This window comes from Bactrocera dorsalis, chromosome 5 (genome assembly GCF_023373825.1).
Source record: "Bactrocera dorsalis isolate Fly_Bdor chromosome 5, ASM2337382v1, whole genome shotgun sequence".
Classification (NCBI taxonomy): domain Eukaryota; kingdom Metazoa; phylum Arthropoda; class Insecta; order Diptera; family Tephritidae; genus Bactrocera; species Bactrocera dorsalis.
In genome coordinates, this window is record NC_064307.1 from 72,091,590 (window position 1) to 72,104,388 (window position 12,799).

At 33.1% G+C, this 12,799-nt stretch overlaps 1 protein-coding gene and 1 long non-coding RNA gene across 2 annotated transcripts in view; one reads left to right on the forward strand and one right to left on the reverse strand.

Moving 5' to 3' along the window:
- LOC105229435 (uncharacterized) overlaps positions 1-12,799 on the reverse strand; it is a 127,736-nt gene that overhangs the window by 113,697 nt on the left and 1,240 nt on the right. The gene's annotated exons all lie outside the window — the stretch shown is intronic.
- Positions 798-3,391, forward strand: LOC105229431 (protein midgut expression 1). The gene is made up of 2 exons (XM_011209719.3): positions 798-1,107; positions 3,061-3,391. Exons 1-2 carry the CDS (start codon positions 1,055-1,057, stop codon positions 3,257-3,259), a joined length of 252 nt encoding a protein of 83 aa, XP_011208021.2. The 5' UTR covers positions 798-1,054; the 3' UTR covers positions 3,260-3,391.

Here is a 12,799-nt window from a genome sequence, read left to right on the forward strand (position 1 = left end):
GGGAACTACAGAGCTCATAAGAAGCACCATATTATAACATTGACCTGAAGATTTACGAAATGTACATATAATACTATATCATTCACGATTATTTGGGTGTAAGAAAGCTCTGTGCAACGTGAGTGCCGCGTGAGCTCACTTTTGTATGGAAGGAGGCTATAATCATCGTAACACCCTTGAAGGGAAATAAGTTGGACTAAAAAAAACGAATTTTTTAAACATAAGTTAGAGCGACATAAAGATATAACTGTTATGAATTTCCTTCATAGTCATAAAATTTGTTGATTTCTGATGGGATTCACCTTCAAGTGTGTGCTCCAACAACTACACCGCCTAATTGTTGCTGTGAAGTGGACTGAACAAACATTCATCTCCATGTTGTTATTTTGCGCTTGTTTTTGCACCAATCGATAGTGATAAGAAAATATAAATAACGTCGTTCTTAGGTACATATTTCGGTAACAAATACCATTTCTTATCAGCACATAAATACGATTCATTGATATATTGACACTGATAATACAATGTGTCACGTCCAAATGTTGCTTTTGTATTTTTTTTACACCTTGCAATAAACGCGATAATTGGCACCGATTACTTAACCCTTAGGTGATGGCTGCTAAGTCGTTTTAAGCACTTGAAGTGTTGAGGCATGTTATGCACGACTCCCGTTAAAGTTAAAATATGTTAAGTGTACGAATTACGCGATAATAAATCCATGTGTGGTCTCCTATCTCCATATGTATCACGCATAGGTTAAGGTTTTCCATTGGGGGAAAAAAGCTAATAACTTTCGAGCGACGCGACAGTTACGGTTTGTGTTTGCCAACGAAATAACGTGTTTTACGCACTTGCGGAGAGAAAAAAACGGAAAACATTTACATAGCCGTTAAATACCGTCTAGTGATTCACTGATATCGAACGAACTAACGAAACAAATACTAATTTAATTGCACGAGAGTCTTACACGGAGCTTTAAAAATAATTAAATTAATTAAATTGTGTACTACTTTGTAGAATAATTTTGAATTAATTTTAAACACAAATATTCAAAATGTGCAACTGTTTGTGGGAGTGTCTGAAATGTCCAGCAAAACTTTTTTGTTGGTAAGTTTTTTTTATTTAGAAGTATATAACACTCAGGACAGTAATGTGCAATATGGTAGGATGAAACTAGTTTTAAGCAAGCAAAACATTGGTAAAAGAAGTCTATAGGCGCAGTTTTTTTCTTTCAACATAATCGCCTTCAAGGTTGATACACTGATTACAGCGACCTTCCAACTTTTAAATACCATTTTTGTAGTACGATTTGTCATTTGCTTCAAAATAGGCCTTTGTTTCGGCGATATTTTTGTCATTCAGTAAACATTTTTCCCCAGTGAGCATTCTTTTGAGTACTGAGAACAGGAATTTGTCGATGTGGGCCGGATCTAGAGACGGTGGACCCGGAAGCCATTTGAAGTCCAATTGATGGATTTTTGCCGGTGTTTTCACGGACTTGCGACACTATGCGGATTCCATGAGCATCAAAAAATACAGACGCCACAACCTTGTCAGGCGACTTTCGCGTTTTCCACGCTTTGGAGCGGGTTCATCGTGTGCAGTCCGCTCGGATGTCTATCGATTGGAGTTCGGAGTGAAATGGTGAAGCTATGTTTCATCATCTATTGTCACATATGGACAAAAAAGTCGGTTTTTTTTATGCTTGAACCAGGGACTTTTCAATTGATCTGCTCACTATAAGAAGAGTCGATTATTTTTTTTTACTTCTGAAAAAAAGTATCGAATTCTTATATAGTATTCGTTAGTAACTTGTAATACTCGCTGTCTTTTGCTTGTCAAGCTATCACCCAATACAATATGTGGCCATCAAATTAACCTCGATATATTCCTTAGTTGTTGCAGAAACTTTTGAAAACATTTTGTTGATATCAGTAAACACATTATAAGCTCTGAGCACGTGAAACCCCAGAGACGATTAGTCAACCTACTTGAGTGATATGTATGAAAGCGTTGAATTGTTAGATAGCATAGATGCATTGTAGTATAGCAGTGTAAAGTGTACGATAAATGAGAGGTGAAATAATTAGCAAAGAGATAATTATCAACTGTATTTATACATATACATATTTATATATAATATATACCAGCGAAATCCCAGATATACTTCATCTGCGCAAAATTGCAAAAATAATTATTGCACTTGATATTATAGGTATTTAGGTTAAGCGCTGAATTTGTTATTCAAACAGCAATCTCTCAAATAACAATTGTAAATGTGAAATAAATCACTCATAGTCTCGTTTGATAATAAGTTCAACTGAAAGGTCTATGTAAGTAACACTGTTAGCAAAGCCGATAGGTTTTAGGCGAGGGAAGTCTGTACTTTATTTTTGTTGTTTAGTTGGTTGGTTGAAGCGTCTGACCCGGGTGGTAACCAATTTAAGCGGTATCCAAGAACTCAGAGGATGCCTAATGTATCTTAAGTTGGAGTATTTGAAGTCGTGGAATATGAAGACTACTTGGCACATTCTGTTATGCCCACAATTTCTGACTGAACTTCCGAGTTTTAGTCATCTGGTTTGAAGCTGCATTCTGTGTTTGTATAACTACAGGAGAAGTCCGCTTCTGTTCCTGTTTCACTCTTTGATCAGTCGGTGAATATGCTGATTCCGGCGTTGGAATTGTCGATCACAGAACCATTGGTCCAATCTTCTCTACTGACGAATTAAAACGATGTGTTTAGTTCCTCGTAAGTCTCTTGTTTCCGGTTGCATTGCTAGCTTAACCCGAGTACATTAACAAGGTTGAGTATGAGACCGTGTCCGTAGTGATGACTAGCCTGGCTTATACTAAGTTTATTGCGGTAATGTTTCGAAAAAATTTACTCGAACATTTCTTTTATTATTTGCTTTGTGGGGTCGCGTTTTCGAGAACCACCCTAGTATATAACACATTTTGCATATTACCTTTATTATTTCAGAAAGATGTATACTAAGTGCATACTAATTTTAGCTCTTTATTTTAATATAATTAATTTGTAATCTCTTCTCTTTATAGCTGCTGCGAATGTGCGCTGAATATGATACTCGGCATATTCTGTTCGGTCATAGTATTAGCTGTCATCATCGGTCTGATCGTGTACTTTACAGTATTCTACCATAAGGATAGTTCCGATGGTGAGCAAGAAAAATTGGTGCAGCAGCTTATAACAGCTGCACCTACAACCTTTAAGCAATACTTCCAGCAACAACACTAAAATGGAATAAATGCGGTTTAATGCCAGTTCGGGGCTATTTGGCATTACTTTAGTGTAAACCAGTGTGTGTTATTGTATATTTTTTAAGTGTAATATATTTAATAAATATTTTTAAACATTTATACAAGAGAATTTCACTGCGTTTTATTATAGTTACGAATTTAATTAAGAAAAATATGTAATCACACTGCTGCTAATCTAATCAAGTTTTTTCTCTGAGCAAATATAGGTTGATTTACGGTACGTTATAAATATTTCGTTTATAACGTTTGGGCCATAACGTAGAGCAATGGAAATAGTATTATCTCAATGATGTATTTACTATATATTTGCGTATATATTAATACATATGTGTATAATATACATATATAAAATAGTACTTAATTAAATTATTGCTTCCCTTTGTTTACCCTCGTAGAGATAAATATTGATTATGGGTATACCAGGCAAAATTCTATATGTTACGCCCATAAACTATAGGCTAGGAACATATTAAAACGAAAAACAAATATGATTTATGATATGAAGACACATTAAAATGAGCTTAAAATGCTTAAGGAAATATCTTCTTAAATGTCCCTTGAAACAACCTTTGAAACTTTATCAAGATAAAAGCTATGCTGAAGACTTCTTTAAGGTCCTTTGAAATACGCTTTGAAGCTTTATCGAGATGAAAACTATGCTGAAGGCTTCAAATACCAACTTCAGAAAATATAAGATTTGCAAAATAGTAGCAAAAGCTATTGATTGATTACCGACTAACTGAGTGAAACATAATACCCCTGTCATTCGGAAAAAATTTAGTTAGATAATGTTATTTTTATTATCGGTTTTCAATGTAATTTTTACAATCGAAAATTTGGTTGGACCGATTGCTGATGCAGGAACATCGATGCTCAAACCAACATGATGTGTTACTGCAGAGAATTTTCATAATATTTCCAGAATTTAAGCATAACGTTCAATAACCAACACCCAGCTGACAAATGAGACTAAATGAATGAAAAATGAGATCTAAACAAAGAAGACACTCACAGGTTGTAAGGGCAATCAAGGGGTTATTATGAACCATAAATAAGTTTAGAAAGCGATATGGAAGGATTTTGCTTTAGAGAGGGTTGCTTTTTAACTGAAAATACTAAACAAAAATAATAAAAATATCAACTTGGAAACAAATAATTTTGAACTTCACTCCGAGCAAAATGTATGAAAATAAGTGTCGAAAAATGTCACTAGAATAAGCAAAATAAAATATTTTCACAAGAACTCAAGCGAATAGATCACCGAAACAGTTTAACACAAAAAGAAAGCAAGCAAAAAGAGCAGAAGATGTGTTGGTACGGAAAAAAGTGAATTGTTTATATTTCTTTGAGGCAAAAAATAAAAAATACATAAATACATATTTTTAGCGAGTTTTTCTTTAATGAGTATAATTTTTGACTGTTCTCTTTCAGCGGCTGCAGATACAATGTATTTTGTGCCACCGCCTGCATTGTGATCATCGCCTTAATAATATTCTTATCAATTTGTTTTGCTGCTTTTGTTTTTCACAAAAGTCCAGATGCCGATGAAGACAATTCGGCTATGCAAGAAATAGTGAGCTTTATTTTGAGACCTTTCTCTGGTTGATGGCACTAACGTACGGTTATATGCGAATGTTATCTTTAAGTTAGATTAATTAGAGTTAACAAATTTGCATTGTATTTTAATTAATATAAGAATGGATCTATAAAGATTTGAAGATTTCTGTGTTAATGATATTGCTGAGTGGTTTATATTTAAAAAAACGAGATTGAAAGGTTATTTCAAGAAAATTTTTGTTGACGAGGCGATGGGCATAGGTTTAATAGCTTTAAAGAGTCATTTTTTTAACCGGCTGAAAATTAAATACTTTTTTACTAAGACGAGTGATTTAATCCCACAGCATTTGAGCGCCTAAGTTGATGTTAAAATTTTTTGTTTTGGACAATTTCGCAAGAGAAAAACTGGTTTAACTAATTTGTGGAAGTGAAATTTTCTAAGCTAATTTCTTGCTCTTCGTTATTAGAAGTTCTGACACGCCGTTTGATGGCTCATTTAGGGGTTAATTTGTAATAATGAAAGGTATATTGTAAATTTCGAAAATGTAATGTTTCGAAACTTGCGTCTCTCTTTTTTCATAAAGTCAGTTCATGAAGTTTACTGGCAAAACTGAAAAGCTAACGAAATATTCTTCTATCGCGTAACATACATAACACATTAGAATTATAACTGATAACTAAAAAATATTGAGATTATAATAGTTTTTTAAACGCCTAAAAACACTCGTTTTAACAAAGAACAATTAAAATGTGTGGTGTGTTGTGCGATTGTCTCAAGGGTTCAGGAAAAGTTGTGTGCTGGTAAGTCGATATTTTTACCAGGATGGGTGTGGAGTAAACTTTATTGACGATACAATTTGACCTTACGATAGACTTGTGCTTAATCTTTTCAAAGTTTCAAAGAGTTAAAGAGATATTGTTTCCAGATTTTCAATCTCAGGATTTTCTAACAACATATGCATGCCTTAACATTTGCCACATAATATCATTTTTATTAAAAGTAGTACGCGAAATAATTAAAATTCTATACTCGCCAGAACCATAACGTGCCTCTTTAGGAAAAGCATGCATACATATATACTCCACGTAACAGCAGAGGTTCTCTATGGCACAAATATACTGGATGCTCACTGTTTATAAATTGTTTGTTTCTTCACTGAATGGCACACCTCAGTCTGGTAGTCGTTTTTCATACACCTTTCTAACCCTTTGATTTGAGTTTTCGATAAAACGGTTTTCAAAAACATCTATAAATGCAATATTTTATTTTCTAAATATTTATTTTTATATCATTTTGTTATATGTACTTCTTCCAGCTGCTGCCAATGTGCCTTTACTATCTGCCTCGGCATACTTTGTTCGGTGCTCATATTGTTCCTCATAATTGGTCTAATCGTATACTTTACAGTATTTCACCATAAAGGGGGGGACTCCGATAAGAAAATGATAGAGGATATGGTGACTGCCGCCCCATTAACTTTTAAAGGACTCTTCCAGCAATATTATTAAAAGGATTTAAGCGTTATAAAGCTTACGCGTGATTTGTGTTATAGACTGTGTTAGCCTTCATTCAATTATTGTTACTAAAAATTTTGGTTAATGTTTACATAGTTCCATTATATGTATTCTATATTTATATTGTTTTATAGAATTATTTTAATGAAGATTATGTGAATTAAAATGCTTTCGTGAAATTGAAGTAAATTGTTTGATTCTTTGGTAATACCTTAAGCAAATCTTAAGGCTTCGATATCTTGATCTCGCGATATGTATTAAGCGGCCTGGTAGTAAAAAAGCTAGTAAAAAAACGCGGCAATTAGTTTTTATTCGAGCCTTTATCGCATAATTTTAGGTTAGTTTTTATTCAAACTAGAACTAAGCGGCGTCTCTGTTGTGTGAGGGGTTTTCATTTCAAAAAAGTCTGTATGTAATATTTTAATAGAACAATCAACGGCGTCGCTTTTCCCGGTGGATTTGAAAGTATGCAGATTCTGGTGAGTTGATATGAAAAATCAATATAATTTTCTTAAAGCTTTGCTAAGATGTAATAAATCACAGTGAAAAGCTTACAATGTTTTTGAAAAAAGAGCTAAGTGATAGATAAACTCTCTTCACGAGATAATTTTTTACCTAGTCACTCTTCATTTATCAATATATAGTTACAGTTAAAGAACGATTTTAATGGACGTGCTCGTTCTCAACTTTCTACAAAACAATACTTATGTCTTCCAAGTTAGATCCATCGATTTTGAATCTACTCTTCGACCCAAACTGAACCTGAACATAAACGACAGACGAATTGAGTGCAAAGTCAGAACACAGTGTTGGTTCAAGATCATAATATTCATACATATGTATTGTATTTTGATCTCACTCAACAAATACTTAGTATAAATAAAATTTCACAATTTTTTTCGAAAGCCATTTTTTAATTAACTGGGAGCTTTGCAACAATATTCGAAAATATGTAAAATGAAATATTGAATATTGTTTTTTCCTTTAGAGAAGAAATTGTCTAATAATTAAAAAGCGAATAGTGACAAAGAAATATAGCTACGAAAGAAATAAACCAAGCACGGGATGTGCAAGTAAGTGGAAACTAAAACCAATTTGGCTTTTAAAAATTAGGAATTGTTTGTATAAGTGAGCTAAAAAGATATTTGCGGCAGATTCCTTATACGCTCTGTGCAGACAGAGATCTTTTTGCTTTATATAAACAACAACCCGTCTCTTTAACTTATTGAACCTTTCCAGATTTTGCATGTGGTTGGTTTGTACATTCGTCGTATTGTTAATGCTGTTCGTGGCCCTTCAATTTGTTGGCGTTGTGGAACATAAAGAGAACGAGAACGTTGTAGTAGAATTCTTTCATTATATAACGAGCGCTATGAAAGCTAATTTATAATTTGTTAACTGTAATAGCTATGTTAAGAATTACTGAATTTCTAACTTTATATTTATGTATAAATGTATGTACACTTGATAAATAAATATTAATAATTACTGATTCAAAGCAACTAACATTTCTGCTTGAAGGTTCAATAATATGGTTCATTATTAATTCACGGAATATAAAGATGGGAAGTATAGAAGAGATGCAAACATTCTTAAAATACAGAACAGGATGGTAAATGAAATGCTAGGCTGTCAGAAAAATATATTCTGAGAAATCCACTAATGCTAGAGCTGAAAGTTGTAGTTTCATCATATCATATTATGGTCAGCCTATAGGATAGGTTATTCTATACAACTTGTGTATAAAATCACGCAATTTTTTAAAGAAATTTAATATTCCTCCCTGCCGTACTTGTGATATTCACTTTAGGTGACGATATCTACATAAAAATAGTGAAATGAGATATAAAAAAATGTTACATGCATTATGAAACTTTATTTAATTTTTTTTTTTGCATTTTAATGCCTTATTACTAAGTATATTACATAATATTTCGATTTCCATTATTTCAGTCATGTGGTCACCAATCCGCTAAAAATAACTATATTTCTCTCTTTTCCATTACATGCCCCCGCATTTTTCGCAACCCTGATTGTATTCCTTCTGCTCGTAGAAACGACGTAGACGCTCCGAACACTCGAACATGGCCTCTGCCATAGCTGATAGATCTGAGCTGAAGTCTGGAACTTTACTGTTGCCATCGCTACTATAGCTTTTACGCCTGCTCAACTCATACTCTGCACGCCGTACATTCTTACGCTTGAAGGCCTCAAAGCGTTTGGCCTTCTCCTTGAGAGTCACATGCTGACAATTATCACAATCGATGGTATTCAATAATTGCTTCAAGCGCGCAGATCGCGCGGCCATAAGATCGGTGGTTACATTGAATCTGTAATTGTGATTTTGCATTGCGAGCATATCCTGCGGCTGATGTGAGTTATAGTTGCTCATATAAACTCCATTGTTGTTGGGCAATTGCCGCTGCTGATAGTTCGCATGGTCTTCTGCACCCATTGGTTGCATGTTAAGTTGTTTGCTGTCAAAGTTATCCATATTTGGCGGTTCTCCACAGCCGCGTGGGCAAATTAACTTATAATGCAGGTTTTTCTTTAAGACATCGTCCTTAGTGATATCAGCATACAGATTGCCGCCACATAGCGAACAAATGTGTGTGAGGTCCTTGCTGTCCCTCAAAGCAATATATGGCATACAGTGCTCTTCCGTTTCATACTTTTTGGACTTTTTGTTTGCGGTGGAATTTTCACCCTTATTTCGGTTTTTATTTTTGGATTTTAACTCCATATCATTAAATTGTGCGTTGAGTTCGTGAATAATGCTTTCAGCCATTTTATAATACGAGTATTTTTACCGTAAAGTGAAGAAGTTGGATGTTGATTTGTTGTAAGCAAATGTATTACTAGAGATTTACTTTGAGGCGCATCCTTATATAGTAAAATGCCTGGACATTTCAAAGGCTGAAAAATGGTGAAAACTACTGAGAAAAGCTAAAGCAGGTAAAATATGCGAAGCAGGTAGAAGGATGTAAAGAAAGGTAATACGCAGGTAGGCGACAGAAGTTCTGGAAAGCTGCAGTTCTAAGAAAGGATCTATTGTTACGTTGTATTGAACGCACTGAGAAACAATGGAATCTTTAGAAAATATAATTTAAGAAATTGAAAAATCGTTTTTAAAATATCAAGTCCTTTTAAAAAATTGTATAGAAAAGTGTCTATTATCTGAGGTCTACATAAGCCAACCTTAAGGGGTTATGTGAATTAAGAATTTTCCAACAATTTATTGTTCATTATAAGTTCTATAATTTTCTTAAAATTTCAAGGAAATCGCCATAAAAGTGTAGGAAATAGAACCTTTGTGTAGAGCGGGCCGTTAAGCTAGACCGGTCGGCTACTTCACTCTTTAACACTACTTTGTTCAACAGAGTGTAGGATATTGCATAACAACAAAGAAAACTATTGACAAATAGTTGAAATTGATCCATATTTTGTAACCTTGAGCATATAAATAATTATATGTAAGAAAGGAAGAAAAGGACCTTTAAAAACACTGGAACATTAACTGTTTCTGTTCATACAAGCTTGTAACTAAACTCATTCTTTTTCACATAACCTCATTGTGCTACGGTTACGCCCTACTAAAAAAGGGTACAAAAACTTCTTTTCTTGGATATTCTTAAAAATCTGCTTACTAAAGGTAAAACGTTCTAGTTCTTAGTTTTAGTATAAAAGCAGGTGAAAACAACTTTTTAACATCAGTCAGTCTTCGTGCTCTCACTTAAGATTCACTACGAACATCAACGTTCCGCAATAATTTTTATCTAAGCACAAACTACAAGCAAATTTATTTTAAAATGGAGAATAATTCTTTCAAATTCAATGCTTCCGCAAACGAATTGCGCATACCAGCCTTCATGAACGACGAAAATGCAAACGATGATGCTGTGTCGTTATTCGAAGAAACAGAAACTTTGGTGCAGACAGTGTCGCGGTTGCGCCTGAGATTGCGCTATTTGCATTTGGTTGAATGCGAACATTTCCGCCAAATTGAAGCTGGAGTGGCAGAATTCAGGCGAATGTCACTGCCGCCAGGAGGAGCGAGAATCGGCTGTCGAGCTCGACATTCTTTGAACTTTTAATCAACAAAACAATGCAGGCACGACCCCGACAATAGAATTATACAGCGTTTGGAAAAATTAAAGTAATGTTAGTTTATAGCAAGTCTAGCAGCGTTAAGGCAGGAATCATAAATATGATGTTTATATTATAAATAAAATGTATGCACTTAGTAAAAAAAAAATAGATTTTTTTATTTTCGATATTCATATTATCAGTAATAAAAATAGAAAATGAGCTAAAAAACGTAAAAAAAACAAAATGTTTTATAGTAGGTAACATACTGTCCTCTCGTTGAAAAATACCCATCCTGTAGTTAGGGCTGTAATAAATCAAGAGTTTTGATCTCTATTCTAGTTAAGATCAATACTACAGTAAAGCTATTTTTTATTTATGATTTCTTTGCCAAGCCCTTTCATATAATTATGTATATTTGGTCGCAAGTCTCAAGAGATCTCAATAGTTCATTTCGCTGCGATTAGTCAAGGTAAAGTCGCTATTATTCGATTAGATCAGTTCATTGTGCCTCTTTGTTTCCCACAACACAGCTTTAAATAATTTTCTAAAACTTTTAAAATGACTTTTAGGCAAGGAAAAAGATCTCTTTAATGTAATATAAAATAAAAAAAGTGAAAAAAATTCAATTACAAAACAATGCAGCAGTAGATTAATTCCAATGACAAAATTTTGGAATTTCAAATTTTTGCTGTGTACAAAAATATTAAAATTTGAAAATACAACGCTGAGGCTTAGCTACTTTCTATGCAATTCCAGAAAACTCACAGATTAATGTCTTGCTGTTCTAGCTAATAAAATCAGGTAGTTCATTATTTTTTACAGCCTTCAATGATACGTGCGAGTAATTTATTTGTCCAGTGATGTGCACCTTTTTAAGGTACGTGCCATACTAAAGGACAATGTTGCTACCTGTTCTGCAGCACGTTGTCAAAAAAAGAGTTTAAATACCGGACATTGTCAAAGAAGGTCAGTTTGTATTCAGCATTCAACGATTACACTTCAGCTACAATAATTTACTTTAACAATACGAGATCTTGATTTTATTTTGAGGTTATTCTTTTAAAATAATCGTTAGTATTATACAACTAAAATGGCAGCGAATAATGCGGTTTTGAACAACGAGATCTCTGATGATAGTGTAAGCATACACAGTTCTATTAGCGAAAAGAGTCTACGCAATAACACTAAAACGGAGCATGAGCAGCAGTTAGAGGTGCATACTGATGTTCCAAAACTATTGCAGACAATTAAAGAATTGCGAAACAAGTTGAGATACTTGCAATTTGTTGAATGTGTGCACTTTCATAAGATCGAAAGCAGAAGTTCTACAATTTCTCTGGAGCCGGCGGAGACACTAGCAGGAAGTGAGCGCCTAAGCGATAGACCCAAGAAAAAGAAAAGTCGCGCTAGGCTTTCATTGCTTAATAAGCTAATTAGTATGTAGAAACACAATTAAACTGTTTTTTTTTTTTTAATTTTTTTAATTTCATATACCCAAAAATTGTAAACAGCAATAGATATACCAATTGATTTCATACCAACTGAAATATTTTTGAACAAACTCTTGAGTGGATTATAGTTTTTCTTCAAAAAATAGTAATAATAATAATAAGTAAATAAAAACTAATAAAAACAATAACAAATTCTGAAAATATAGTATTTTGATAATTTGAAATTTTGGTGTTTTGATTTGATCTTCCTTAGTTTAATAGAAATAGAATCACATTGTAAGAATACAGCTCAGATAAAATATAAAATGTTATTATTATGATATATTAATTATTTAAAAAAAATATATATATTGAAAAATAAATGTTTTACTGAATAAATTGTGTTGAACAAATGCAAACGAATTTTTTATTTCTTTATTTTTTTATTTTTTTTTTTTTAAAGGGGTATTTTTGAAACTTTTTTTCATATTTTTGAGTAGCAATTTATGCTTCTAGTGTATATGGACGCTTTATATGGTTTTTTTAGAAGCAAAATTTAAACAATTTCAGAAGCTTCATTCTCATAATTTCACAAAACCAAATGTAATTGTTCGTATTATACATTTTATATCCAAAAAATATTTAACTTACCATATTTTTCAACAGTAAGGTGTAATTTAATGCCACCGTAACTACAGCGACGTGACGCCATATTGTTGCAGGTCTACGGTAAGAAGGTAGTAGTAGCCTCACCAGAAAGTCCAGATGTACTAATACATACACAAAAAACTTATTTCAAATAAACTTCACTTCGATTTATAACCTTCCATTTCTTCATTGCAAAGAATTTTTTTTACCCATAATTAAAATAAAAATATATATACACATATTGAAAATATTTACACTAAAACCGCACATTCACGTTC